The 27,153-nt window shown below is 58.5% G+C and overlaps 8 protein-coding genes across 8 annotated transcripts; 4 read left to right on the top strand and 4 right to left on the bottom strand.

Annotated features, from left to right (window-relative positions):
* Positions 1–641: 641 nt before the first annotated feature.
* On the bottom strand, positions 642–3,908 carry MKK02DRAFT_10781 (uncharacterized protein; the record flags this gene model as incomplete). Its single annotated transcript, XM_053085504.1, has 8 exons — positions 642–876; positions 1,174–1,716; positions 1,761–2,003; positions 2,047–2,106; positions 2,150–3,426; positions 3,499–3,543; positions 3,608–3,776; positions 3,823–3,908. Coding segments are annotated over 8 exons (2,658 nt in total), but the record flags the coding sequence as incomplete, so codon positions are not given.
* Positions 3,909–4,763: 855 nt separating this feature from the next.
* Positions 4,764–5,488, bottom strand: MKK02DRAFT_44578 (uncharacterized protein; the record flags this gene model as incomplete). Its single annotated transcript, XM_053092997.1, has 2 exons — positions 4,764–5,097; positions 5,148–5,488. The coding sequence occupies 2 exons, from the start codon at positions 5,486–5,488 to the stop codon at positions 4,764–4,766; spliced, it is 675 nt and encodes a 224-aa protein (XP_052945657.1).
* A 4,089-nt stretch (positions 5,489–9,577) lies between these two features.
* MKK02DRAFT_44576 (uncharacterized protein) lies at positions 9,578–12,257 on the top strand (the record flags this gene model as incomplete). Its single annotated transcript, XM_053092996.1, has 3 exons — positions 9,578–9,744; positions 9,780–12,186; positions 12,231–12,257. The coding sequence occupies 3 exons, from the start codon at positions 9,578–9,580 to the stop codon at positions 12,255–12,257; spliced, it is 2,601 nt and encodes an 866-aa protein (XP_052945656.1).
* Positions 12,258–12,524: 267 nt separating this feature from the next.
* MKK02DRAFT_36893 (nonsense-mediated mRNA decay protein 3) lies at positions 12,525–14,487 on the top strand (the record flags this gene model as incomplete). The annotated part of the gene is made up of 6 exons (XM_053089515.1): positions 12,525–12,627; positions 12,681–12,824; positions 12,868–13,177; positions 13,222–13,329; positions 13,376–13,525; positions 13,578–14,487. The coding sequence occupies 6 exons, from the start codon at positions 12,525–12,527 to the stop codon at positions 14,485–14,487; spliced, it is 1,725 nt and encodes a 574-aa protein (XP_052945655.1).
* Positions 14,488–14,617: 130 nt separating this feature from the next.
* Positions 14,618–18,705, bottom strand: MKK02DRAFT_44574 (uncharacterized protein; the record flags this gene model as incomplete). The annotated part of the gene is made up of 7 exons (XM_053092995.1): positions 14,618–15,559; positions 16,290–16,334; positions 16,403–16,482; positions 16,549–16,681; positions 16,735–16,895; positions 16,945–18,517; positions 18,589–18,705. The coding sequence occupies 7 exons, from the start codon at positions 18,703–18,705 to the stop codon at positions 14,618–14,620; spliced, it is 3,051 nt and encodes a 1,016-aa protein (XP_052945654.1).
* Positions 18,706–19,807: 1,102 nt separating this feature from the next.
* On the top strand, positions 19,808–22,031 carry MKK02DRAFT_44573 (protein scd2/ral3; the record flags this gene model as incomplete). The annotated part of the gene is made up of 5 exons (XM_053092994.1): positions 19,808–19,964; positions 20,045–20,150; positions 20,196–20,303; positions 20,346–20,450; positions 20,498–22,031. 5 exons carry the CDS (start codon positions 19,808–19,810, stop codon positions 22,029–22,031), a joined length of 2,010 nt encoding a protein of 669 aa, XP_052945653.1.
* Positions 22,032–22,560: 529 nt separating this feature from the next.
* On the top strand, positions 22,561–25,404 carry MKK02DRAFT_33201 (uncharacterized protein; the record flags this gene model as incomplete). The annotated part of the gene is made up of 5 exons (XM_053088671.1): positions 22,561–23,603; positions 23,653–24,800; positions 24,964–25,095; positions 25,118–25,195; positions 25,259–25,404. 5 exons carry the CDS (start codon positions 22,561–22,563, stop codon positions 25,402–25,404), a joined length of 2,547 nt encoding a protein of 848 aa, XP_052945652.1.
* A 306-nt stretch (positions 25,405–25,710) lies between these two features.
* MKK02DRAFT_44570 (uncharacterized protein) lies at positions 25,711–26,868 on the bottom strand (the record flags this gene model as incomplete). Its single annotated transcript, XM_053092993.1, has 2 exons — positions 25,711–26,051; positions 26,103–26,868. 2 exons carry the CDS (start codon positions 26,866–26,868, stop codon positions 25,711–25,713), a joined length of 1,107 nt encoding a protein of 368 aa, XP_052945651.1.
* Between the last annotated feature and the right edge of the window lie 285 nt (positions 26,869–27,153).

The following is a 27,153-nucleotide window of genomic DNA, read 5'->3' as shown; positions in this document are numbered from 1 at the left end:
ACTCCTCGGGTAGCTGCACGGTCAGTGCCAGTAGTTGTACAGTTGCATTGGCATAGTCTAGGCATTATATTCGGTACCGTATCCCTCATTACGAAAAGCAGAATAGAAACTAGTCCTCAATCCAAAATTGTTCGATTATCCCCTCCCAGCCTTTAATCATTTTGCACCCTCTGTCGCTTGCTCTCATCTAATTACCCGCAATCCTACTCCTTCCCATTACCTCCTGCCCATCCCGCGGGGGAGATACGACCGCTTGACCACCTGATCATAGTACGTCGCCTTGCCCGAGCCGGTGAGGTACGCCGAGATCTGCCAGGCCGCACCGCACTTCTGGGCCGACGATGCTGCGCACGCCATACCGCACCCTTTAGGGTCCGAGGTGGTGACGTTGTCGGAACGGTTGATGTAGTTACCGCACATGCATTCCTGTAGGGTCAGCAATGATCTTTGGAGGGGGAAGAGGGGCAACTTGCAGCTCCATAGGTGGTACCGGCGATAGCAAAGCCGCGTTGGGCGCAGTAGTCGACACAGTAGTTGTTGGTCATGACCTTCTGGTCGCCGAAGGGGGCGGTACCGTTGAGCTGGCGCTGTCCGCGGTCCGTGAAGCACCCGATGTAGCCGGTGGGGGCGGCGACTGCTGATGAGGTGGCGGCGGCGGTGGTCGTGGAGGACGTGGTAGCGGCGATGGTGGTGGTGGGGGAGGTGGCGATCGTGGTGTTGGCCGCGGCAGTGGTGGGCGCGACGACCTTGGTGGTGGACAACACCGCTACGGTGGTAGTGTTGGCGGCGGCGGCGGTAGTGACGGGCTTGGGGGAGGTGGTAGCCACGGCAGCGGTCGTCGAGGACGTAGTCGCGGCAGGGGCGGCGACCGCAATCCTGGCTCCGTCGGGAGCGAGCTGGAATACGGATGCCCTTCCTCCACCTCCACACTTCTCTGATGGTGCACCCACACAGTTGAAGTCACACTCCGCCTCGGCAGTTGCGTTGGAGTTGGTGCTGAGGGCGAGACCGGTGAAGCATTCCCGACCGTAGACGAGGGCGGCAAAGGTGTGGCTGTTGGCGCGCGCAAAGGCCATGCAGGACGTGCGGTTCATGTCGCCCGAGGTCTTGTACGAGCCCTGGACGGCACGGTTACCGTTGGTCTCCGAAAAGCAGCCGCGGTAGGCCCAGGACGAAGGGGCGGGGCTGGCAGTGGAAGCCGCGGTGGTGGTGGCAGAGGTGGAGGTGACTGCTGGAGTGGTGTTCTCAAAGATGTTGAGACGGTTGGCACCACCGCAGAGGGTCATCTTGTCGCCGGGGCAGACCATGGTGCAGCCGTCGGTGGCCACCTTGGCGACGGTCGCGATGGCGTCAGAGCAGAAGCACTCTTGGCCGTACTCGACACCGCCGAACCGATAGCCGCGGGCCGCGCAGCCAGCGAGACAGGTGGGGATAGTCATGCTCGAGCTGGAGAACGAGTACTTGGGGAGGGTGCGGCCGCCATCCTCCTCCGTGTAGCAACCACGGTTGGTCCAGCCGGCGACGGTGACGTTGGCGTTGTTGGGAACGACGGGAGCGGCGATGGTACCGGTGTACTTGAAGGTGGTCATCCGGTATCCGGCACCGCAGGCTTGGAGGGGGTTGCCGGCGCAGGTCATGCTGCATTCCGAGGCGGGGACTTGGACGGACCCCGCGGCAAATTCCTGGGCGCAGCGACACTCGCTTCCGTACTCGATACTGCTTGTCAGCTTGGTCCAGCATACATGTATAATAAGACTTACCCGGCGAGAGCGAAACCCTTGCTTTGACATTCGAGCATGCAGACGTCGTTGGTGATCGAGCTGTTGGAAGTAAGGGGACCGGCAAAGGCGCGACCAGAGGTAGCTTGCGCGTTCCAGCAGCCAGTGGCGACCCAGTTTGGTGGAAGAACCTTGGGAGCGGCGGCAGTAGCGTTGTAGTAGTACATGTTGAGGCGGCGAGAGCCACCGCACATCTCGTCCGACTTGCCAGAGCAGGCCATGTTGCTGCAAGTCAGCTGGAGCTGATTCATCAAGCAGATCGACTTACCACTCGGTGGTTGCAGCCTCGGTAGATCCAGCACTGACCGAGGAGCCACAGTAGCATTCGCTGATTGTCAGCTCAATCCAAGTCGAAACAGGACAAAGCTCACCTGGACCACTGAGTTCCAGCGAAGGTGAACCCTCGAGCAGCGCAGAGAGACATGCAGACCGCGGGTGTCATAGTGCCGGTCGACATGCTGAAGCCGGTCAACGCGCGCGTGTCCGCCGGCTCGGCAACACAGTTGCGAGCCTTGCGGAACCAGCCGTCGACGCCGGCGGGGGAGGTGGGGTTACCGACCGAAGTAGCGTTGAAAGCGACGGGGACGAGGAGGGGGTTGGCGTAGACGTTGAGGGTACGAGAACCACCGCAGTTCTCGTAGATGTTACCGCCGCACTTGGTGTTGCACTTCTCGGCAGAGAGGGAGGTGTTGGTGGCGCCGTGCTTGAGCGTAAAGTCGCAGTAGCACTCGATCCCGAACTGGGAGCCGGAGAGGGGGAAGCCGCGCCTGCCGCACTCAGCCGCGCACATCCCGCGGGTCATGTTGGGCGCCGAGAACGAGTACCCCTCGAGCGCGCGCCCGTTCACCGCCTCGGCGATACACCCGACGGCCGACCAGTTGGGAGGGATGACGGACCGGAAGTCGGTGTACGTGGGGTCGGCCTCGGTGTAGTTGTCGTACGATGGCTTGTCAGTCATGCTACCGGTCCAGAGAGGGTTGTTTCCGGGGAGACGGGCGATGGAGTGGCCGAGACCGACGTCCTCGTTGACCAGAGGGTTTTGGGGCTGACAGCCATCCGCCGCGGCGCGGTTGATGAGACCGGCAAAGGGAGGGCAGAGCTCGAGGTTTCCGCCGACCCCGTTATTGAAGTCGCAGTGGTCGATAGCCTGCTGGAGTACGTTGGTTCCGTTGACGAGCGCCGGCCAGCCGTTGAGGAAGTCACCGTGGAGACCGTAGCCGGAAGCGTCTCCGTTGGCCCAGACCCAGGTAGGGGTACCAGCGGCATTGAAGGGGAACTTTTGGACCTCGAAGATGAACTCGTAGAAGAGCTCGACGACCTTGACGGGGTGGCTGGCCGGGCAGTCACCACCGCCGTTGTTGTTACCGTTGGTAGGCCAGGCCATGTGCGACCGGTGGTCCGGCGAGTCCAGGTCCTTGCCGTTCCAGCAGGTGGGGAAGTTGATCTGGGCACGCATACCGTCCGGGCAGTTGTGGTTGAAGAAGTTGTTGCGCTGCGCCCATGCCGGATCACCCTGGTGGCTGTTGCTGTAGTCGAGACAGACGTAGCTGATGGCCTGGTCGTCCACGTCGGTCTTATTGAAAATCCGACGAGAAGGGTCCCCCGAGATCATGCGGAGACCATCAGGGAAGGCGTGGATGGTGTCGTTCTTGCCGTACCGGTTGAGATAGTACTGCTAGTCAGCAGTGTCATCGCTTACGAGTAGCAGCATGTAGCTTACGGTGTTGACATATGCGGCGGGGATGGCCTGGTACGTCTTTTGGACCTGCAAGGTTCAGTTGTGTGTCGCTGCTGGTAAGAAGAAGTGGGGGACGAGATTTTGAACATACCGGTTCGTAATAGTACAGGGACGGAATCCAGTAGTTGGACTTGTCGACAGTGATGGGGGCAGTGGTGCAGCCGGACGCTCGGGCGGACTCGTAAGTCATGGACTTGTCAAAGTTGGACCCGCCGGCGATGGTATGGACATGGCCAGAGACCGTTCCCGGATCGACGATACTGACGAGTCAGCTTGGGCAACTCAGCGAGCAGTAGAGGTACTTACGGGTCGAGACGAGTGGTGGCCAGGATGGGCTGGGTCAAGATGAAGAATGCCTGCGCCGAAGCGAGGAAGGGGAGAAGGGTGACAAGGTAAAGCATCGCGCTAGGCGTAAAAAGGAAGAAGAGGAACCTGTCCTAGATAAAGTATGAAGCAGACGTCCAGCGTCGGCTTGAAAATCGTGAGAGGGAAGGCGAAGGGGCGAGTGAGAGATGGAAAGAACAACGAAGTCCTGTCAGTACTGTCAGTATATATCAGCTCGCGATTTTACGCCGATCTAGCTTTGGACCTAAAAAACGCCCCGTTAACGCCTCAACCTTCGCTGGTCTCAACAATGATCGGCGGCGGTACCTCATGAGAGGATGCAAGCAAGTGGCGTTCTCACGATGCATGTTAGAGGAGGATCGGCAAACGAGAGGGGTGGACTGGAATCGAGGAATGAGGTCCGGAAGAGGAAAAGAACGGCAGTCAAAGTTCTTGCTGTGAGACGCTGTGGCCTCGTCGGGGACTTTGACAAAGTCCGAGACGGACCATGTGGTGAGCGAAGTCTTGATAGGGAAGGCCGGAGCTTGACATGCAGTGAGATGTATGAGAAGGCGAAAGACAGCCGGTTGTAGCAGTTCATAAGGGAATTTCGCCGGAAAGGGAAATTTTGGTCAATGACGTAACGAGAGCAGCCGAGGAATGCTGATCGCGCTCGGAGGTTATGGCCTCGGACGAGCATATGTTTAAAAGACGAAGACCGAAATGTATTTGTCCGTAAAAGACGAAGCCTTTCCGCCACTGTCTAAAAGACGAAGTCCGGCCCTAAAGGACGAACGGGAATGTTCCGGATCCGGTGATGCCGATCCCCCACTTAACGTCATCCCCCAAGGCTCGGCTTGTAATCTCACTCAGCTGGAATCAATGTACATCCATCTATCCATCTATCTATCTACAACTCTATTTTAGAAGAAAGCGGCGTAGCGGTCATCGAAAGCGGGGTCGGGGCATTTACGCGTATTGTGACCTTCCTTCTTACACCGGGCACAGTGCTGAGGCGCACCCGCTGGCCTGCCCCTCCTCTTCCCCTGTCCCCCAAACGCCGGTATCTCCCGCTGACTCGCCTCGGTCGGCCTGACCCCTCGCGTCCCCCTCTTCTGCCTCTTCCGCCCATGCGCCATCCTGATCGGAAAGGGTTGTAGGTGCTCGAGGGTGGCAAGGTCGTCGGTCAGAATGACGGCGAAGGGTACCGAGTACGCCTGTCGCCAAGACGCAGAGCGATATTGAGGTCCAGCGAGGCTGTAATATTAGCTGGTTCTTGTGATGATCAGAGCTGAAAGTCTACTCACTCCTTGACCCTGTTGCTCGCGCGGACCTTCTCCAACACTGCCACGACGTGCTTGCACGGTAGCATATGCTGGCGGGGTATACCGCACGTGCACGTCGCCGAGCGCGTCGCCCAGTTGACCACGACCCATCGCTGCTGATCCGCATGGTCATACACCCCCATGATCCGAGCGAGAGCAGTAGGGATGGTCTTGCCGGTGGTGAACGCCTCGTCGTTTTGGGTGATTACGACGTCGTGTCGGACAGCGTCGCTGGCAGATGTGAGCCAATTAAAGGCGAAGGGGCAGTTGGTACCGTTGTGCTGGGTCGATAGCAGCGAGCGCTCGACCCAGTTCTGGGCCATAAGGTCCCAGATGCCCTGCAGGAGCTCGACGATGGGACGACTCCGTAAGGGACCGAGCCAGTTGTTACACTGCTGTCACCTAGAGCCACGCACGGACCAGCCAAAACGATTCCGCCGGAACCCTCGCTCCTCATTCCTCAAATTCCCCCTCTCCCCCGGAACCTTCCAGAAATTCCTCGCAGTTTCCACCACCTTCTACCATCTTCTACCACCTTCTACCAGCATCGATTCAGCTTCCATCGGCCTCCCCGCCCTTCCAGTATCTTCGACCCCACTCGCCATCAGCATATGTCATCATGGAAGGCGCTGGAAGGATGATCTGGAAGCGGCGAGCGAGATATAAAAGGAGGACGAGTCGGGACTTGTAGATGTTTCATCCGCTTTTACATTAATCTTGCCATAGTCTCATTTGCATACCATTTCCTCACCTGCCCAGCTTAGGATCCCGCGCACTCACCCCTCCCCCGTGACAACTGCTCGGAGGTATTGGAGGTGGTTGTACCGTAGCGAGGGAGGGGGAAGGCGTAGGTTGCCCATTGGTCGTGGGGGATGGAGTTGATATAGAAGGCCGCGTCCGGGTTCTCGCTCTCCAGCGCCGAGAGGTGTTGCTTGAACTCCACCTCGGTCTTGGCGTACAGCATGGAGTTGAAGTAATCGACCGCTTTGGCCTTGTATGCCTCCTTGATATTGGCTCGCAGATGCTGAGCGCAATGACCGTGATGGGCGGCAGGGAGGACGGTACCGACGGCGTTGAGCAGGCCTTTCTGCCGGTCCGACACGATGACGACGCCCTCGAATGCGAGACTGGGAAGGGCGACGAGGAGGTTCTGGCAGAACCAGCTCCAGGTGGCGGTGGACTCCGACTTGACGAGCGCCCAAGCGAGGATGACGATATGACCCTCGCAGTCAGACGTGGAGGCGAGGAGGAGGTTGTAGGTATTGTGGGCGCGAGAGTATGTCCCGTCCAGGGTGAGGAGAGGCCGAGAGTGGTGGAAGAATGTCCGCGCCGGCGATGGGGAGACAAAGAGGCCCAATATCGCCACGTCCTCTTCATCGTCATCGCCACTGTCCCCATCCTCTGAGTCCCTGCCGTCCCCACCCTGCCCAGCTCCATCTCTACGCTCCCGATACCCATCCAGAGGCTTGTCCGTCTGGAGATCCAGATGAGCCTGCGGATCCCGCTGGGCTAGCAGGTCCATATAGGCGGGGAGACGACGGAAGTCGGCGCAGTGGTTGGCCGCGGTGTCCCCCCTAATCTCCTGTACCGCGCGCGAGACGGCCTGGCGGCTCAGATCGTCGATAGTGGAAGCGCGGAGGGGACCGATGAGACCTTTGGCGGAGGCTTCGGCGAGAGGGGTGCCTTTGTTGAGTCATGTGGCCTGCATGTGTCAGCTATATCAAAGCCAATAGTTGCGTTATTGACTCACCTCGGCGAGAATGAAGCCCCTTTGTCTCGCTCCAAGTCGCGCGGGAACGCCGTGAGGAGAGCAAGTGTGTTCGTCGATGAGAGTTTGAACGATACACCCGCCCGACGCCCCGTGCGACTTGAGGTAGACACGATATTTACAACCGTCCTCCTTCTTGAGCGCGCACGAAAGTATCCGCGATCCCGTCGGCGCCTTCTCCGCCTTGACGGACGGCAAGAGAGTGGTGGGTGATGTCGATTTTGGCAGTGTCGAAAGAGCCGAAGGTCTGCTTGGCGTAGAGGACAGTGGTAGGGGCAAATGAGGTAGCGGGGGCGAAGGTTGGTTGATTACTGCGACGCGTCAGAATGGGCCACAATAGTCCTTAATGCGCGAGACTACCTACTCTGACATGATGAGAGACGGCGGTAGGGCTAGTAATAGTGCTTGGCTGGCTGATGTTGTTGCTACGTGGGTATAGAAGCGGAAAGTGGAGAGGTGAAGGAGCGGAGAGGAGAGGATCAAAACAAATACAACGCGTCGCGGGGCCGGCACACTGCCGGCATGATAACAAGCCGAAACTATCCGGCTTCGTCCTTTAGGCATCCTTTAGGCCGGACTTCGTCTTTTAGACAGTGGCGGAAAGGCTTCGTCTTTTACGGACAAATACATTTCGGTCTTCGTCTTTTAAACATATGCTCGGCCTCGGACATCTTCGTCGTTTCGAGAACTCGTCAAGCATCCTCGGAGCTCGGCGCATAGACATCTGATCGACATGAACGCGTCATAGACGCGTCAGTGCATGAGATCAGCGATCAGTGGATGAGAGCTAGCGAGCTGAACGATCCGCCTCTATGCCACATTTGAACGGCCGTTGGAGCAAGTCAAGTGATCCGCCGTCGAAAGCTATACCCAGGGACTTACTCGGTCGCTCCTGCCTGCTGGACTTTCTAGCGTGGTATGCAATAGGAACCTCAGCTACCTTGTGGGACGTACGGAAAGAAGAGTCGCCGACGCGTGTCGGCTCCGACTCTGTGCAAAATCAAGCGCGATCTGAAACGCGACGCGCACCTTTACCCTGCATTCAATAACGCGTCTTTAGCTGGGACCGCGTTAGCACACGAACGCTCATCTCTCTTCTCCCTCTTTCAATTGCCCTTCTCACTCTTGCACTCGTATCTTCATCCCTAGTTTGCGCGCTGGCATCCCCAAACCGAACGCACTCTTCAATATCGAGCTGCACTCTCTGTCTGGCCTTGTCCGTGCTGCTCGGCAACTCCTTCGCCTGCCCCTCCGCCTCTCCAGTCTCTCGCCCACCTTGCTCGACGCGCTTCATCCCCCTCTCGCTGCCGCACGCCTGATCTTGTACCCCTTCATCACCCTCTCGCCGCCCTCTTCAATCCGATGTCCAACCACAGTCATCCTTAACGTCCTCTCGATACCTCTCGACCATGCACTGCTCTCCGCTCCCACATCTTCGGTGGTCGCTCGCTGTCTGCCCAGGTGCGAAGCGGACCTCACCGGCCTCACCGCCTGTGGGCATGGGCGGCTGGCTTTCCCACGGTCTCCATTTCTGTCAGCGTGACGGAGCGTGACAGAATTAAGGTTGGATATTACGGCAAGTCTCAGGCACAGCGCGGAGAAAGGGCAAAGGGGGAGAGGTGTGTCTCGCGGAGGATGCTGCGAGGGAGACAAGTTGAGTGAGGGGAGTGGGGTTGGTATGACTGTCGGTGCTGCATACCGAGCTCCCCATGCTGTCCGACTTGCTTACCGGATGATGGACTGAAGGATGTTCTTTGATCGACAAGGTGCAAGGGAACCAAAAGATCAAAAGGCGAAGAATGATCTGTCGGCGCAATCTCTGACTGGACGTCCCTGATTTGGTCACACTTAGCCGTTTCTTTCCCTCCGTCCCCATCATCCATCCTCTCCTCTTACTCCCCCTAGTAGCTACTCGGCCTTCGCTCTCCCCCTCTCCCCGCTCTACAGGCAGCCGTACGTCGATCCGTCGGTGCCTCTTACAGCCAAATGGGCGCTATCAGCCGGTAGCAGCTGTCCCACCGTCCATAGCTAGACCACCTCTGTGCTCCTCTATACATCCGACGACCACTCCCATATCATACTTTGCTTTACTCCATCCCCGTCGATCCTCCACCCCTGCACAAACTCTCCTGCGCTCGTCAGTTGCCGCAGCAGCTGTTCGGCCCGCACCAGGCCCACAAAGCCAATTATCCACAATTACCCGAAACCAGCCGGCATCCTTGTCAACGAGCACCCTGCTCATCATTCCGCCCATGCTATAGCCTGCATACATACTCGACACCGCAGCAAGTCTTTGCCGTCCCGGATCAGTCCAGAGCAAACATACAAGGTGCAAAAAGCAAAGCGAAGGAAGAAGGAAGAGGATTTTCTAGGTGAGCACCTCCCATCCACTTTGGCCGATACCGACCAGCCCCCTTGCGGTGTGGAGCCACTCTTGTTGATCCGTACCTGGGAGGGCGGCACATACTAGCTGTGCCTGAGCCATTCCGACAGGTGCTACGATGGCTGTGCATACGTCCAAAGCTCAATCTTTTCTCTACCTTTCCTTCACCCATTTCCCTCCACCACTCTTTCCTTCAGTTCTTATCAGTTGCCCAATCCATCCTGTCTCAGCTCAGTCTCACCCCGAGAATCATCGCTTACAATGTTCTTCCAGGCCGACCTCCTCATCACTCGCTACTTTCCTTGTACCCGCTCCAGGACTTCGAAGCGGTCAGCCACCCCGAAGATTATGGCCGGAGGGACAATCTTTGAGGAGCGTATATCTTTGCCCCGATCAGAGCATTTGGACTGGGTACCGCAGGATAAGGAGTGAGTCATCCGATGTCTTTTTTGGCTGACGACAGTCTACTCCAAGGACCTATGCCTTCCCCTACCAACTCGCACTCCACCGACTCGGCCGCATCCCCGTATAATATGCCACAGACGGCCAGCACGTCGTACCATCCGTACCCGCCCGCTGGACCTGCCAGCCAACCTCGCTATACCCATCAGCCCCAGTACAACTCGTCTGGCGAATACGACGTTTTTCAGACCCCCACCCAGCCCCACCGGGCGGGACTCCCATACCCTCAGCCCATCATTTACGAGCAAGATCAACTCCCGCACCTTACAGCTACCTCCGGGCCCCGGTCTTACGATACCACCATCCCGCAGTACTATCCCATCATGGCGGAGCGGTCATGGTCACAGACCCCAGACAAGGCGGGGAAGCGGAAGCGGGCGGAGAAGAGCAAGGAGGCAGCCACGCCTGCTCCAGTACAGGCTGTCAAGACGCCTAAGCGGTCGAAAGGCGGGTCAGAAGAGAGGGCGGCTAAGCGGAGTAGGACGGCGAGTCAAGCCGAATCGCAATCTCAACTGCCTACACCGCCTTCGACCGGTCGGGACCTGCCCAGCGTAGGCCTGCCATCGCATCTTCAGCCGGCCAAGCCGGTCGAAGAATCCCTGCCGCCCGTTGAGGAGACGCTGGAGCCGGAGCCGAGGAGGGGGTTGAAGGTGCTTCAGTCAGAGGAGGAGGGAAGGAAGCTGGCGGTAGGGCAGGTTCTGGAAGAGGAGGAAGCGGGACAGGCCGAGTCAAAATCGCTCCGTCTCGCTCCAGCGCCTACCATCATCACGGCGAAGAACGGCTCTGCCACTCTTGAAACGCTTCCCATCCTCGAATCGGAGCTATCCTGGCTGGAGAATGCCGGTCGACCCCTCACCCCAACTCCCCCTCCTCTCGCCCTACCTACACTCCTCGACCCACCCATCTACCCCGACGAAGAAGCAGATGCCCCTGACGTCAAGGCCGAAAAGGTCAGCAAACGGCTTCGGGCGTTCTCTATCACTGCTCGTTCGGAGCCAATGACGTGCACCAAGATCGACGCATTCGGCCGGGTCGCCGTGCGCAAAGATGCGGCGCTAAAATTTCTCGGTCTCGAGGCGGCGGACTCGCTGATCGAGGAGAGGAAGGAGGAGGATGAGTGGGTAGAGTCGTCGGTAGCGAGCAGCTCGAGGGCACGAGTCAAGCCAAGCTGGCCGGATGAGCTGGCGCCGTGGTCAATCGGAGGCGGAAGGGTGAAGCGGATGAGGGAAGAGAAGGAGCGGGATGTACTGCTCAAGCGGTACATGGAGCACAGTGGGGATGAGGCATCGGACGAGGAGATCATCTACCCCTCTGTACACGGAAAGGGCAAGGGGAAGAGCATCACTCAACTCGTGCGTGTACCGGACGGAGCGGATCCGCGGCGAAGGATACGACCGGATCTCAACGTCGATACCGACGCCAGATCGGCCCTCCTCACTGCCCTACGCTATCGATCACTCCCTCCCCTCCCGGTCGGTATCGTCGCCTGCGCATGCGGAGCACGCTCGTCAAACGGCGTTAGCGCAATGGTGGTCTGCACCAATTGCCAGACTTGGCACCATACCATCTGCAACGGCGTCGACGAGCACATGATGCCCGCTCGGTGGTGGTGCCCAAACTGCGAGAACCAGGTTCTACGCTTGGCGACTCCCGCGCAAACGCCTCGTCGAGCGTATCGTCAATCGGAGGAACGGTCATCAGCTTTCAAGGGACAAGCGGACAACATCGCCCTTGCACCATCCCCAATCTTCGCATCGTCCTCACAATTCAGCCAAGCGGGACCGTCGGTGTCAACACCGGCCAATCGGGGCGGCATCGCATCACCGACAAGCCGGAACCATCGGTCTCGTATACTCAGCTACGGTTCCGACATGTGGGCACCGTTCGGGGAAGAGCCGGGAGCAGTCCAAGCCCCCACTACCCCTGTCCCCTCCGATACCCGCTTCACCACCCCTCGAATAGACGATGCCCCCTTTGACGTCACCTCTACTCCCTCGCGTCATCTCGACTTCAACTTTGGCGCTCCCTCCTCCCTCTTTGCTCTCACTCCCCTCGGCGGCCGGTCTCGCGTGACGAGCAATATGATGTCGGATACACCCCTCACGTACCGGCATCGGCTGGCGAGTCACTCGGAGAATCAGGCTATGAGCGGGCGGCATGACTTCCTACGCGATCTCGCGGGACCCAGTGCGGTCGGGCCGCCTAGTCCGTCATCTGCTGGTAGGAGAGGGCCGTCCTTATTGGGCGCCGGGTCCATCGGCTCTGCCTCCATGGGCCATAGGCGGACTTTATCGGGGAACAAGATGAGCTCGATGAGGAATAGCTCGAGAAGTGGATTAGGGCTGGGGATGCCAATAGGAGTGTCGCATGATGATGAGGATGCGGAAAGAGGTGAAGAAGCAGAAGACGTGAGTACTGGATCTGTACCGCCGGGGCTGTAGCTGATTATCAGGACCCGACCATTGACGAAGAAATATGAATGGACGCAGAACTATGCTGTCTGTACGATGTGTATGAGGCGATCTTGACGTGTGGGTAGTATTGTGGAACTTGAAGTATAGTAGCCTCGCGATAGGCCATAGCCCGCTGGGCATAGGCAGAAGAGATGCAGGTCATTGCAGTGAGGAAGTATGACGTGGCGCCATGCCGTTATTTTGCCACCCAAGACCTCCGCCGAGTTCAATTTCTGAAATTCTGCACTTGTTCACCTACAACACCTATCCATCAGCTATACACTCAAGACAAGATGGTATTGATGGACTATGAACCTTCGGCGCAGGGCCAGGAGAGCTATATTCTGTGTGCGGACTGCGGGACAGTCATCTCCAGCGCGAACGGAGCGGGTCTCTGTAAGTCCTGCCTCTCCACCTGAGCGAGGCGAACTCGGCTGATCCACTCCCAGGCGTAGGCTGTCTGCGGAACTCGATCGACATCACAGAGGGGATCCCCAAGGAGGCCTCTCTCATGTTCTGCCGAGGATGCGAGCGGTGGTCTTCCCCTCCTACAGCTTGGGTGAACGCTCAGCCCGAATCTCGAGAACTGCTTGGTAAGCTCTCCTCAGCGGTCGCGTGGTCTCAGCTTACGCTTAGCACTCTGCCTCAAAAAGATCTCCCGTCCCCTCCAAAAGGTCCGACTTATCGACGCCGCCTTCATCTGGACAGAACCCCATTCCCGCCGGATTAAAATCAAGATCACCATTCAAAAGGAGGTCCTGGCGAATACGGTCCTCCAGCAGACGTTCGTGCTCGTCTTTGTCGTGCACACTGGCCAGTGTCCGGCGTGCACCAAGCTCGCGGCGAAGAATACGTGGAAGGCGACGGTGCAGGTCAGGCAGAAGGTGACGCATAAGCGGACCTTCTTGTGGTTGGAACAGTTGATCCTGAAGCATAATGCGCACAAGTGAGTCTGGTCGTTACTGCGTAGGGGTCTGGGCTGACTAGCAGGGATACCATCAACATCAATGAAAAGCGGGATGGGTTGGACTTCTTCTACTCTGAGCGGAATTCGGCCATCAAGATGGTCGAGTTCTTGGCGGGTGTTGTGCCTTGCCGGTAAGTTGCTGTCCAGATTTGCTGGGGATTTGAGCTGACTTGTCAGAGTCAAGAGCTCGGAACAGCTCATCTCTTCGGAAAAGCAAAGTAATACGGCCAACTACAAATTCACTTATTCCGTCGAAATCGTCCCCGTCTGCAAGGACGATCTTGTGTGCCTTCCATCGTCCCAGGCCAAATCATGGGGGAACATAACGTGAGCTTGCAGTAGTGTCGATGGCCCTCTGATACACAAAGCTGACATTTAGACCATTGACAATCTGCTCTCGAGTGGGAAACTCGATGCATCTCCTCGACCCCATGACACTTCAACAAACCGACGTGACTGCACCGGTCTACTGGCGCGGACCGTTCGAGGCGCTAGCGACGGTTACCGACCTCGTCGAGTTCGTCGTACTTGACATCGAGCCATCGGGACCCGTGCGGGGCAAGTACGTCCTCGCCGATGCCCAGGTCACCCGCACCACACCCACCAACGCGGAGAATGACCAGGACGGGATGGGAGACGACGGAACTTTCCACACCCGTACCCACCTCGGCGCCATCCTCCAGCCCGGAGATACCGTTCTCGGATACCACCTCACCAAGTCCAACTTCAACTCGGACCACTATGAATCACTCGACGCCGGCCGGATCCCGGATGTCATCCTCGTGCGCAAGACATATCCAAACCGCCGCCGGAAGGCGCGTCCAAGGAACTGGAAGCTCCGGTCGATCGCCAAGGAGGCGGAGGACGTTACGGATGGCGCCAACACTCTGGGTCGAGGTGCGCTCGGACGGAGAGGTGGTGTGGACCAGAAGAATGTCGAGAGGGATTACGAGCTCTTCCTGCGGGATCTAGAAGAGGACAAGGAGATGCGCGCGGCGGTCAACTTGTACAGGCACGACGAGATCAAGAAGGATGCAGATGGGGATATGGAGATGGACGCGGCGCCAGCGAAGCCCGGGTCGGGGATGAGGGGCGGCAAGCAGCGGCGGGGCAAGGCGGCCGCGGCTATGGAGGTGGAGGAGGATCTGCAGGGCGTGCAGGACGCGGATGGGAGTGAAGCGGATGATGAGGAAGAGGATTTCCCGGAGATTGGGGTGGATGAGCTGTTGGAGCACTTTGAGGAGATGGGAATGACGGATGAGCTGGAGGGTGGAGAGGAAGTTAATTAGACTGCAATGTATCACACATTCGATGTATCAAGCTCATGACGCCTTTCTTGCGGGATATACAATCTTCGCACCTCATGAGCTCCCATACAGCCTTCGGCTCAACTCCCTCCTTATCCTTCTTCTGCGCCAATCACTCCGAAGTAGCGGTAGACTCTGTGTGCGATAAACGCAGTCGCCGCCAAGCCAGCCATATCCCTCGCAGTCTTGACCGCTCCCACGAGAGCACTTTCCCATCCTCGCTCGTGACCCGCTCAACTCGATGGGGCGCCTCGTCCTCGTACTGAACTTGAACTCGCGAGCCTCTGGTGTCGTCGAATTGTGTCGTGAGGTACCTGATGCGCCCGAGGACATCATCCGACTTGGGCCGCTGGGGCTCGCCTCGAACCCATGCCGTCCATGGCTCAACAAGATTGTCGTACTGGCTCTTGCACCCCAGAATCTCATCCTCCAGACCGCCAAGCATAGACTGTATGGAGCTCTCTGCGTTGTCCCGCGCCCCCAACCAGTACCCAGTCGACCGCGCAACAGCCGTTTCGTTGTCGGCGTACACGACGTCGCTGCGAGCGCTATCGGGAAGCGCGGACAGAGCTTGTGTGATCATGTATAGTCGATCTGCAGTCTGAGTGATAGAGGAGTCGGTGTGATATGGTTTCGTCTCGAAGTCCCAGTTGTCGCGATCCACTCCGTCCACGCTCGAGAGATAACCCTTCACTTTACGCTCGAGTTGCCTGAGCTCGCCCTGTGTCAGATTGGCGATATCGCATGCGAGCCTCAGCGCATCGAGATCCTTGAAGACAGAGAAAAGGTCTCTGGGACGCGCGAAGTTCTGTAGTGGCGAATTGGAGTTCTGGCTAGTGTGAGGGCGAACAAGATTCCTATGACCACGGATATAGGAAGTCGGTGCAGAAGCACAGTGTGTCGTTGGGCTGGTGGGCGTGACAGCCGATGTCGATCCCGCCTCTCCATTTCCCTCTCCCTCGTCCTCATCCTCGCTGTCGTCACTCGGCACTAGTCGCACTCCCGGACTAAGCGAGTGCCGATGCTCCGCTTCCCAGCTCGCAACAGCTGCTCGCTGAGCGTCAGCCAGGCGGGCGGCATTGCTCACCAATCCGTTAGTGTCGGTCTCAGGCTGTGAGCCGTGGCTGGTCTTCATCATGCTAGGCTTGTAGTGGCAGTCGCTCGTGGAATGTGAACGGACGGCTAAGGAAGGGGCCGACGAGCGGGAGGGTAAGTAACAAGGATGGAATGAGATTTATCGACAGCGGAGTACCGAGAGACCAATTCCGACAGGGTAGCACATCAATCGCTCGACGGTATTCCAGCATCCCATCCTTTTACTCCAGTCAGCGTAGCCGTACATGCCTCAGGTGAGTTCAAACGCGTATAACGTACTGAAACGTGCAGACATCCTTTCATTTCCATCCATTGAGCGCAACGCAGACCAAATGGAGCTGTCACATCAGTACTCGTGTTAGCGAACATGAGTGTATATGCGACTGCTTTAGACCTCGATCGTTCAAGCGCGAGAGACAAAGGTATGGGTACAAAAGCAGGTATCCCATCTGACGTCACCGCGCCCACGGGAAGTCCGGGAGGTGCCTTCTCGAGCTCTTGAAGCTCTTAGATGGCTTCAGATCCCTGATCATGGGCCCGTCCTACCACTCAAGTATGACGCGCCGATGATCCGACGGTGAATAGGGTCGTACCCAGGCATGGTTAGGCACGCGCTCAGGTCATGTACTTCTCCTGTGCCAGTCAGTCTTTCTTCACTTATTGATAGTCCTGTCAAAGCTCAAACCCACCTTCCATACCCAAGCGAGGCCCATGGTACTTGAGCCTTGTCCGAGCTGCAAAGTCAGCATCATTCACATCCCAATATCCAGGAGTTGCTCGAGTCGAGCTTGAGAACACTCACAGCCATCCGGTACCACTTTGCCGCCTCCTTCATATCCTTCTTGATCCCATTCCCGCCTTTAGATAACAAGAAGCCGAGTTCTGTTCGGGATCAGCGGAAGATCTCCGTGCAGACCAGACCAAAGCAGCACAGACTGAGAGACTCACGTTCTTGAGATGCAAGATCACCTAGATCACCCGCAAACCGGAGATATGACACCGCCACTTCCGAATCCTTCTTCACGCCTACGCCATCGAGGAAGCAATTGGCAACTTCGAACATGCCCAGGGAGATATCTCGCTATAATGTCAGCTTCTCTCCTCGATACACCCAAAGAGGGATCGGTAGCTCACCGCTACCGCCTTCTTCTGCTGTATGGACAGCTGTCCACTCTCGGACGATACCGGCAGCTGTACAGAGCCCTGCGCTATCGACCCATCGCACGCCGTCCGGAGCTCAGCGAATGCCTTGCGCTCATCCCGTGCCACTCCCCAGCCATGCCGAAGAGCCAGACCTGGTCTCATCAGCTACCACGGCAGCGGTCCAATAGAGCCAGAACTCACCCCAGTAGATTCGGCCTGTCATACTGCCCGCATCTGCCGCCTGACGGAAATACCATGCAGCCTTTGGCAGATCGCCCTTCCCCCTCGCCTCCACACCCTTCGCGAGCAGATCTCCCTGACTTGCATTTCGGGGATCAAGGAGCGGACTCCTCGGCGGCGCCCTGCCCGGTTCTGAAATCATCCGTCGTCTCCCATCCTCCTCGCTCCTCGCCAATGCTGACGCCGAAACCTTTGTGTAGGTGCCTTTGGGGAACACCATCTCCCCCCCTCCTGGTGTGGACGCCCGCGGGGTGTCGAACGAGGGCGAGGATGCGCCGAGCCCGTCCAGGTCATACAGCGAGAATGCGTTGGACTGGATGGAAAGAGCCGAGTTGCGCGAGTTGTGGCCTTTGATACGGGAGAAGACGGGTCCTGGGAGCGGGGATGGGTCGCGGACAGGCATCATCGTAGGCGCCTGGGCGGCCCCTTGACGGAGCTGCCGCTGAGGTTCCTGGGCGCGGATATTTGGGAGGGAGGTCTGGACAGGTATGGCTGGGCGCTTTGAGGTGGGTGGCGGGACAGAGGGACCGTCAGGTCTTGTACCCGATTGTGATGGTTGGACAATGGTGAGAGGGGGCTGAGTGGGCTGACGGGGCGATCCGGGTCCGGGAGGGGGTGGAGGTGCTGCCCGCCTGGGCATGATGATATGCTGCTTCTTCAACTTCCGCCCCCCTACTACATGCCCGTCGCCTGCAGCTCCGCTTCCACCTGAGCTAAAGCCAGGGACCGCCTCGCGGAGCTTGGCGAACCGTTTCCCCGGGCTCAGCCCCAACGCCACCCGCTCGGGTTGATGCCCATTCAAAGCCGCCGGGGCGCCATCCGTATCCAGCCACTCGAACCCCGCTTCGTCGTCTCCCCATTCCGATCCTTGCTCCCCATGAACACTCTCCCAATCCTCTAGCCCGATGCTCCGCCGTTGGGGATGTTGAGCGGCGATCTCGCCTCCGCGCGTGATCGAGTCGGCGCGTCCGCGTGCGGGCGACGTAAAGACGTCCTGGTGCGTTTCGGAGAGGAGACGCGAGGTACTCGTGGAGGGACCGGGACCCGCTTGAGACAGTTGAGCCAAATGGACAGGGTCCAGAGGAGGAGGATTGACGTGGCCCTGACGAGACCGGACAAAGAAGGATCGTCTCGGCGTCGTTTGCCCCGCCGATAGGTCCTCCGCTGAGCGCGTCGCCGCTTCCTGCGCTAAAGTAGCTGTAACGGGAGGACCGAGATCAAAATAATGTGCCCGCTCCGCCTTGGGTGTTGTTGGCGTCTCGACCCGCGCGGAGAAGTCTATCGGCGCAGGCAAGGGGGGTGAGGGTGGGGTGTCGGACCCAGAGCTGGACCCGGCGTCTGACGGAGGGAAGAAGGTGCCAGTTGCATGGTCCTCCGAGGAGGTGTCGAAGGAGGAGAAAGTGTTGACGGAGGATACCGAGTAGACCGAGTTGGAGCGGAAGAGGTTAAAGTCTAATGCTGGGACCGCTTGGGCGCTCGGTTGTGCAGCTGGCCGGCGCGATGTGGACGGGCCCGCTTCTGGATCTTGATCAGGCTGCAACGATCAGCTAAATTGAGAGCGGGCGAACAAAAGGGGCGGCTTCGCGAAGACAGAAGGGAACGTACCAAAGCATTGGCCATGCTCCGTACTTGCGCAAGGGGGCTCCTGAAATCCGCGGCGTGCAACACCTCCCCAGCAGATGACTTTTGTCCCAAACGTCTTCGCTCAAGAATGGTAGACATCGTGACCCCTTTGGTGTGCGCTCCAGGTCCCACTGAGATGAAAGCTATAGCGACGAGTAAAGTAGATAGGACAATTGAGCTTTGTTGACAAAGCGGAGATGATAGGTTTTGGTGGCGACAGGCTAGTGAGGGGAATGTGGGGTAATGCGGGGAATTAGACTTTGCTGCCGGCTGTGATCAAGGGCAGTGACACTGAAGAGGACTTGAAGAGGACAGAGGACGTGTGCGGGCTGGCCTGGCAGCGGGCAGGACAGCTTCCTTGGGATCAACAGTGTCTCGGAAGGAGGCAATGACAAGCGAAAACATGGCTGCCAAAGGATCCATCAGGCCGCCCCAGCTCACACTCGCTCAGCGAAGGGGAACCCACGCCACACGCTTTGCCACATCTATGCTCTCCTCACTTGCTCCTCTCGGCTCTGCGAGCTCACGTCAAGTGCGATGGCCACTGGCGCTGCGATCATCGAGGGTCGTCCGCAGCTCCTCTGCGCTACCCGCCATATGCCGTGGTGGACGATCATCTATGCATCTCTGACGGCGGTGTTACGTTTCAGATCCGCTCGCGTGAGCCCCTGCGCGCCGGGAATCCCCTCTAAGCGATGCCATCAAGCTTATCGGCAACGGATCTTGCTCGCCTCCCGCGCACTGCTCTCCACCTACGTCAGTCGCTCCCAATGCACAGCATATCATAGCCTATAGACTGGGTGAAGGATGGTCCGAGTGGGTGGGGTAAAAGTCAAAACAAACAGATCGGTTTCGAAAGACGGAAGCAGATTTCACAACATGCATATCCTCGTGCTGCGACGCGCTTTTCAACCTTTGCTTTGACATTCATCACAGTGGCCATCATACATCATCACACCTAGCACTACTATACAGACACAGCAGCTTGGAGTGTAGCTCTCCAGGTTTAGCATTCACGACGCGCTCAGCATCTCCGCCTGCTGGTCCCTGTCCGTCGCCTCGGGGAATTCCTCCAAATTTCACCTCAGGGACAACAACAAATTCACATTCCGCACGGGATCCATATCTCGCGCTCCTCTTGATCCTCACCGAGCACTACTATCGCTGCTAGCGATCTCAGCTAGACGCGCTCCCATCAGCCATGTCCCTCGGTCGTCCAGCGACCAAGGTCGCGCCGCCGCAGAAGGTCATCAGGGCGCTCGAGTCGCATCGGTCGACGAACCCTCAAGAGCTCAGCTATCAGAAGGGGGACTTCTGGTATGTGACCAGCGAGAGAGATGGGTGGTATGAGGCATTGAGTGAGTGATGAGTCGCTTCTGCGAGGGCCGGAGCTATGCTGTGTTGCTGGTCTGGCGAAAGGCAAGGACTGACGGTGTAGATCCTTTGACCGGGTCAAGAGGTCTTGTCCCCCGGCAGGACTTTGAGGAGTTCAACAAGGGTGGAATCAACAAGAGTAGCACAAGACCACCAAGTCAGGAAGCTAGGTGAGCTGTCTCGAGGTCTAGATGGGGAATCAAGCTGATAGTCAGCCGTTCAAATACACCAAATACGGGCCCAGCCCATCTGTCTATGTCGAGCAATTCAAGATCACCGCCTACGCAGACGGTATCGCCTGCCGATCCTGTCAAGCGTCAACCGTATGTCCCGGTGTTTAGGTCGTGAAGTCGGCTAAAGGTCAGACTATATGCGATTGTGCAATATGACTTTGCCGCAGAGCGACCAGACGAGCTGGATGCGAAGGCAGGCGAGCCTATCGTTATCATCGCGCAGAGCAATCATGAATGGTGAGCTATACCTCGTTTACGGGCTATGATCCTCTCCTGACCTTCAGGTTTGTCGCTAAGCCCATTGGCAAACTCGGCGGTCCCGGTCTCATTCCCGTCGCGTTCGTTCAAATACGAGACACCGTCACTGGCAAGCCCGTCGACAGAATACCAGACTCCATACCTCTCGTCGAGGAGTGGAAGAAGCAAACAGCCGACTACAACGCGGCCAAGATTCCTCTCGGACGCTTCGACTTTGCAGGCAGCAACTCTAGCGTCACGGACTCGCCCTACGCCCAATCGTCCAGTTCAGGCGGGCGGAATAGCCAGCAGATGCCGCGCAGCGGATCGCAGTCGTCGCTGTCGATCCCGCAGTTGAAGGGGAAGAATGGCAGCAGGGGCAGTCAAGGAGCGGTCAGGAGTCCTCTCTATCGTCCCGAGGTGGACCCACACCTACCTCCAGGCCGGCTGACGAGCCTATCGGTCCCCTCCTTCCACAACGAATCCGGCAACTACTGGTTTCGACTGCAGGTCACCTTCCTCCCCGACGATCCATCTGGACCCGGCTATACCCTCACGCTCTATCGCACGTACGAGGACTTTTACGAATTCCAGATCACCCTGCTGGATACGTTCCCGTACGAGGCGGGTCGGCAATCCGCGGATCGGCCAGACTCGTCACCGCCAGAACGTATACTGCCGTACATGCCGGGACCGGTCGAGGAGGAGATTGACCACGAGTTGACCGAGTATCGGAGGGAGGAGCTGGATGCATACGTCCAGGCTCTGATTGACTTGGGCGATAGGGGAAGAGATGATCTTTTGCGGCATGAGCTGTTCAGGGCCTTCTTTGCGGCCAAATACGGGGACTACTGCGAGGAGGTGGCGAGGACGGATGGCGGTGCCGGTGGGGCGGAAGGGGTCGAGGAGCTGGATGAGCGGATGGGCGGGATGAATTTGAGGGAGAATGAGGGATACGGAGCCAACGGACACGCGAGGGGACCATCGCCGTCTCAATCCCGTGTTGACTCGGGATCGAGCTACGATCGTCGATCGGGCGGACCGTCGCAACCGCAGCCTGGACCGAGCCGGAGTGGCTCGTCCAGAAACCCTTCGCCTCTCCCGCCGATCGACACAAGTCGGCCCTCCTCCTCCGGCTCGCAAGCCTACCCTGCCTCGGCGCACGTTCGCCAACCCTCCTCATCGGCCCACTCACACGGGCACCATTCACAACAGCAACACTCCGCCACCCCCTTCTCTGCCGGTCCCTCCACCGGCGCATCCTCCTCCTTCTCTGGTCCCGCCGGCCGCGCAAGCGGAGGTGCCAACCCACCACCATATATCAAAATCAAGATATATGATCGGTCGACGGACGACCTTATCGCCATCCGCGTCCATCCGGACGTCAACTATACGGAGCTGTTTGACAAGGTGCGAGCGAGGTTGGGGAATGAGATCACGGTGCTGCGGTACAGGACGGGTATGGGGAGTGGGGTCAATCCGGCCAATGGGGGCGGGTATGAGGAGCTGAGGGATGACGACGAGTTGAGATGGTGGTTGAGCAAGGAAGATCAGAAGATGGTACTTTACGCGGAACAATAGGAGGGGCGGGACGCAGACGAGGGCAAGAGGAAGAAGATTGAAAGAGGAACTTTCGCTAGATTAGCTTGCTCGACTTTTGGGTTTACATCATTGCATGTACTGTCGTCACGCATGTTGGCTATGCGGTGTTGGGTCTGGAGCGCTGTCTGACCGGCTGACCCTTTCATATCGCCATGAAACGGCCTTTCGCAGTCTAGACTAGTCTGGTTGGGTTTCATAGTGGCGGGGATAGCCGGTGGGTGGGCGGTGGCCGAGGTGGCTTGGCTTTCGGCAGCGATGGCCGACGCGATGACGGCGCGGACTGTTCTGGAATGCGTCGACAACCCTTGTCTCTGTCTCTCCCTCCTTGATACCTTCCACTTCAAGACCCCCTTTGTAATCATATCATATCATATCCCCATCATCCCCATATCTGCTTGTAACATCTATCATACACCTCATCTTGTACGTAGCGCAACACCCAGGAACCGATACCGACAACTCGCTTAGTCAGGCGATAACGTTCACGCCACTCTCGTGATCGATAACCATGTCGTCCCCTCCCGGCCCTCCCCCTCCTGCTGGCGGGTCTCCACCGTCTGACGCATCTGGCGCAGTCCCAGAAGCGCGGATCGAGATGAGCTTCTTCGTGCCGTTCCCAGGCGGTAGCCCCGGCGACGGGGAGGCTCCACCATCAGCTGAAGGAGGATCGGGCGGCGGAGAGGCGGGCCCAGGTCCAGCGCATCAACCGGGAGGCATGGTCTGGACCTTCCACCTGCAGCCAGAACGAGCAGCATCGCCTCCGGTCGCTGGACCTTCCGCTGGCGGATCATCCCACCCACCTGCCGCATCCTCATCAGCATCACCTCAGCCGTCAAGTTCGGCACGCCCTACCCCGCCATCTGGTCAAAGGCTATCCGGAGGCCTTCCTTTCAGCGGACCTCTCAATCCACCGACACACCCTCTATCCTTCTCTTCCCTTCCACCGCCACTGCCACTATCACCACACCTCGCAGCCCTCTTCCCGCGCGCTTCGGGCCAGGCGGGATCATCAGCAGGACCACCGGGTCCGAGCGGCGGTGCGGCAGCTCCCGGAGGTGCGGGGAATCCTGGCCCATTCGCTTCTTCCATGGTATTCATGGTTCGCCCAGACGGCTCGGTCGGTCACATGCCACCTCATGGCGCTCCTGCACCTGGACACCCCGGCACAGGTCCAGCTGGACCCGCTGGGGCTATATTCGCGATGCCCCCGCAGGGCTTCATGTTCCCCTTCCATCTCGCTGGAGCCTTCGGCGGCGGTGCTCCTGCGCCCGATCCAGAGAAGGCCAAGGAGCTGCTCACGTCGCTCCCAGAGGTGGAAAAGGGGTTGATGAAGCGGGTAGACCGGATCTATGCGGCGGAGAATGTCGAGGAGGGCGCGTGGAAGTGCGGTGTCTGCCTCGAGGGGTGGGAATCAAGCTCAGAAGATGGCGACGTTAGCGCGGGGAAAAAGGATGCGGAGGCGGATGAGGGAACGGGCGTGAAGCGGCTGCCATGCAACCACCTCTTCCACGGGGAATGCCTGCAGCCTTGGTTTGAGACGAAGCATACTTGGTGAGTATCGCCCATATTCAAGATGCGAAGTTGGGAGCTCATCACGCAGTCCTTCATGTCGACTAGACCTCGATCCCGGGCGGACTTTACGACCCTCAACCGGCGGCTCCTCTCTCCGAGCTCGTACTTTCGCACTCGGCGGACGGGAAGCGAGACAAAACCAGCAACATCCTTATCGACCTCCTACTGGTGCAGCTGCCGCATCTGGCTCAGCTGCGGCAGAGTCAGCACCCGATGAGCCCCCGGCTCAGAGAGCCAGCGGTATGTCCGCCGAGGAGGAGAACCACTGGACGACGACCGTCAATATGTTTGTTGACATGGCGGCCGATGCGGCGCATGGCGCACTGGGCGATGCTCTGGCAGCCGGCGGACTACAGCCTATACTAGGGGATGAGCATCTGACTGGCGAGCCTTCCCCATTCCCCTCCGCCGAGGCGTCTCCTGTTCCTCGCTTCGCGTCTTTCGGGCGTCGGACCGGCATCATGCCCCGCATACAGTCGCCCGCCGGCGGATCGTCCGCTTCTAGCGCGCCTACACCAGCTAGTGACCCACACCATCATCATCACCATCACCACGTCCACCATCATCATCTACCCCAGCATGTCCCCCCTCCTCACTTCCACGTCCACCGACACGGCCCGATACCCGCTGGACCCAGCGCCGCCGCCCCAGCAGCTTCGTCAACCGATTCAGCACAGCGGACACACCACACGGACAGCGCCTTCATCCCCACCAGCTTCCCCGTTCCCACTCCCGACCGCCAAAACCCTCCCGCTGCCGGTCCCGACGCCTCGGCTATCCTTGAGGGCTTCACTCAAACCTTCAACGAGAACCCCTTCACCTTCCTCTTCCCCGTCGGTGGAGGCGGACCTGCTGCGCCCCCCAGTCGGACAGCCCCATCCACTGCCGCTCCACCGGTCAAGCAGATCCCGCTGGAGAAGTGGGTGCAGAATCACGAGCGCGCTCTGGGATGGTGCTGCGACTCGGCCGCCTGCGGGATCGCACCGACCAACGAGGAAGGGGATGCCTTTGCCCAGATGGCGGTGAAGGATAGACCGAGGGTGCGGGATCTGATCGGTGTGAGGGGGTGCAAGCATGCGTATCATGCGCCTTGTATCCCCGGTGCGGTCAGCGTTGTGCCCGAGGAGGACGGAGGCGAGGTGGCGGAGGATGAGGTGAGGGTCAGGTGTGGGGAGTGTGAGCAGGTGGGGACGATGTTTAGGTGGGACGCGGAGGGGTGGGACGAGGAGGATATCGTAGAGGTCACCTGCTAGAGGCTGAGTACATCCCAACACGAGACGCAGATCATGCAGCGCACGCTTCCGACTTCTGCCGACACTTAACCCTTGACTGACGGAAGGCGCCACTGGATACACACGATTATGGACTTCTTCAAGAACAACGAATTCCAGCATCCTTTGGCTGCGTCAGCGGACAGAGGGGTCGCCGGGTGTGAGGCAGAGAAGCAGCGAAGAGAAGCTGACCCGCATTGGTGAGCACACTATATAAACCAGGCTGGACCGCCCTTTGGCCCCTCAGCAAACGACAACAAGCTCACAAACCAGGAGTTCGCTATGCCTCAACAGTACCCCGTGAGTCGATTTGTGCTCATACGCGAAGCACCATAGCTGACCCTCGATCAGCTTACCAGGCAGCAGAAGATAGATATTCTGGAGTATCTCAACAACATCACGCCCAGCAATGTCACCGTCAGCACCAATGCGGCAGATTGGGAGCACTGGCACGGAACCACTCCCAGTGGCATGTCCAACTGCCTATACTCCATCGAGTCCATGATTGATTCGGACGGCATGCACCAGGTCAAAGTAATGCCCCGCACACCCATCAGGACTCGGGTCTCGCTCGAGACACCAGTCAGTGTTATCATCGCCGAACTGATCAGGCAGGTTCAGGCACTCTGAGTAAAGCCCGTAAGTTGTTAATCGACTTGCAGTGCCGACCCTCAGTGTTGGACTTTGCTACATCGGGCGTTTCACGATGGAGTCACGAGGAAGGATGGATATGGCGTTCATACACAGGCTAGCAGCGCCAGCGCGGCATGTACATTTTGCTACGTTATCTGCTGCAAGCTTCCCTAATGTGCGATCTAATACCCGTATAGTCCCCACTCAGGGTCCTCCTCGTAGGCCGCGCGCTCCTTCGGTGTAAGGGTGCGTTTCCATCTTGCACTCTTACTGTACCGCCAAAGCCGCGCTGTATCGACCGTCTCGCCTATCGCCCCCGCCTGCCTGCCCAGATGAGCTTGAGCAACGAGGCCTACTGCACCCCTCTCATCCATGGATTGCTTCGCCCGGCGCCATTGCTCGTCCGTCTCGTCGGCGTGTCGCAGCCGGGTGCAGGCGAAGTCGATCGCGACGAGTCGATAAGTTGGGGAGGGGAAGGTAGGAGAGGACGAAGAGGTATGAGGGGTATCGCTGTTCGCCGCCGCTAGAACGTCAGCTCTGATCCGTGTCTTTGCCGCGTTCAAATACGACTTACGACAAGAGACCACTAGCACGTTCTCCAGTCTCGCATCCCGATTGAGTACGCTGAACCCATCGAGCCGATCCATGACCGCGACTGCTTGATCGCAGACCGCTGAGATGACCGCGTACAACGGAGGATTGGTGAGAAGGGCTGCATCGAGGAACTCTTTGAGAGTGATGGCAGGGAAGTATTCAAGTATGAGACCGTTGGCGACAAAGGGTGGGAAGCTGTCTGCGCCACCCAGTCCGCCGAATGTGTTGGACGACGTATACCGTATCGACCCGTAGAGCTTCGGGATGTGCGTGCCCTGGACCTCGCGCATATCCTCATACGCCCGCCTCTCGTCCACAAAGAACCGCTGAGAAGCCTCCTCGAGACACGCCTCTATCCCGCCGTCATCTCCTTCCCTTCCCAGTTGTCCTATACTCTTCTCCTCCTCTGATGCATCCCGCGGCTCCAGCAGATACCGCTGATACGCGGCCTCTTTCGCCGCCGAATACGGCCGGTCCTTGTCGAACCGGTGTCGAGTATTGGTATCGTACCGCCGGTCGTAGATCTTGACGACGCAGATGGAAGGTAGGGATGGAGGAAGGGGGGAGCACGTTGGACTGTGGATGCGGACTTGGAGGACGACCGAAAGGGTAAAAGGGCTATAGGCGTGCAGGATTTCGAGTTTAAGATCGATCTCGCTGCTTTCCCCGGCTTTGTCGCCCGATGACGAGATTTGTGCTGGGGTGTATCTGACGCACAGGCGCTTGCCAATATCGTAGTCTCCCATGGCTGGTAGATGAGCGAAAGCTGAGAAAGAAGGTTGATTTGAAGAAGAAGCAATAGGGTGTGTGCCTAACGCACACGCCCCGCATGCGGTCACCTGCCCGCTCGGACCTCCAAAGGATGTGGGCCGGAACCTGTGGCTTGGCGCCTCGATCCTTGATCGACTCTGATGCCTCTGTGATGATGTATCATTGAGCCATCGTGATGTGCGGCAGGTGTGGCTAGGCAACAAGGTAGTTAAGTTAGGTACAAGATACCACTTAAGTGGGGGGAAGTTGCTGCTGAAGCG

The sequence above is a fragment of the Dioszegia hungarica genome, assembly GCF_025882075.1.
Source record: "Dioszegia hungarica strain PDD-24b-2 chromosome Unknown MKK02contig_8, whole genome shotgun sequence".
NCBI classification, from domain to species: Eukaryota; Fungi; Basidiomycota; class Tremellomycetes; order Tremellales; family Bulleribasidiaceae; genus Dioszegia; species Dioszegia hungarica.
Note: the sequence above shows the minus strand (reverse complement) of the source record. Positions and strands in the feature narration are given on the sequence as shown.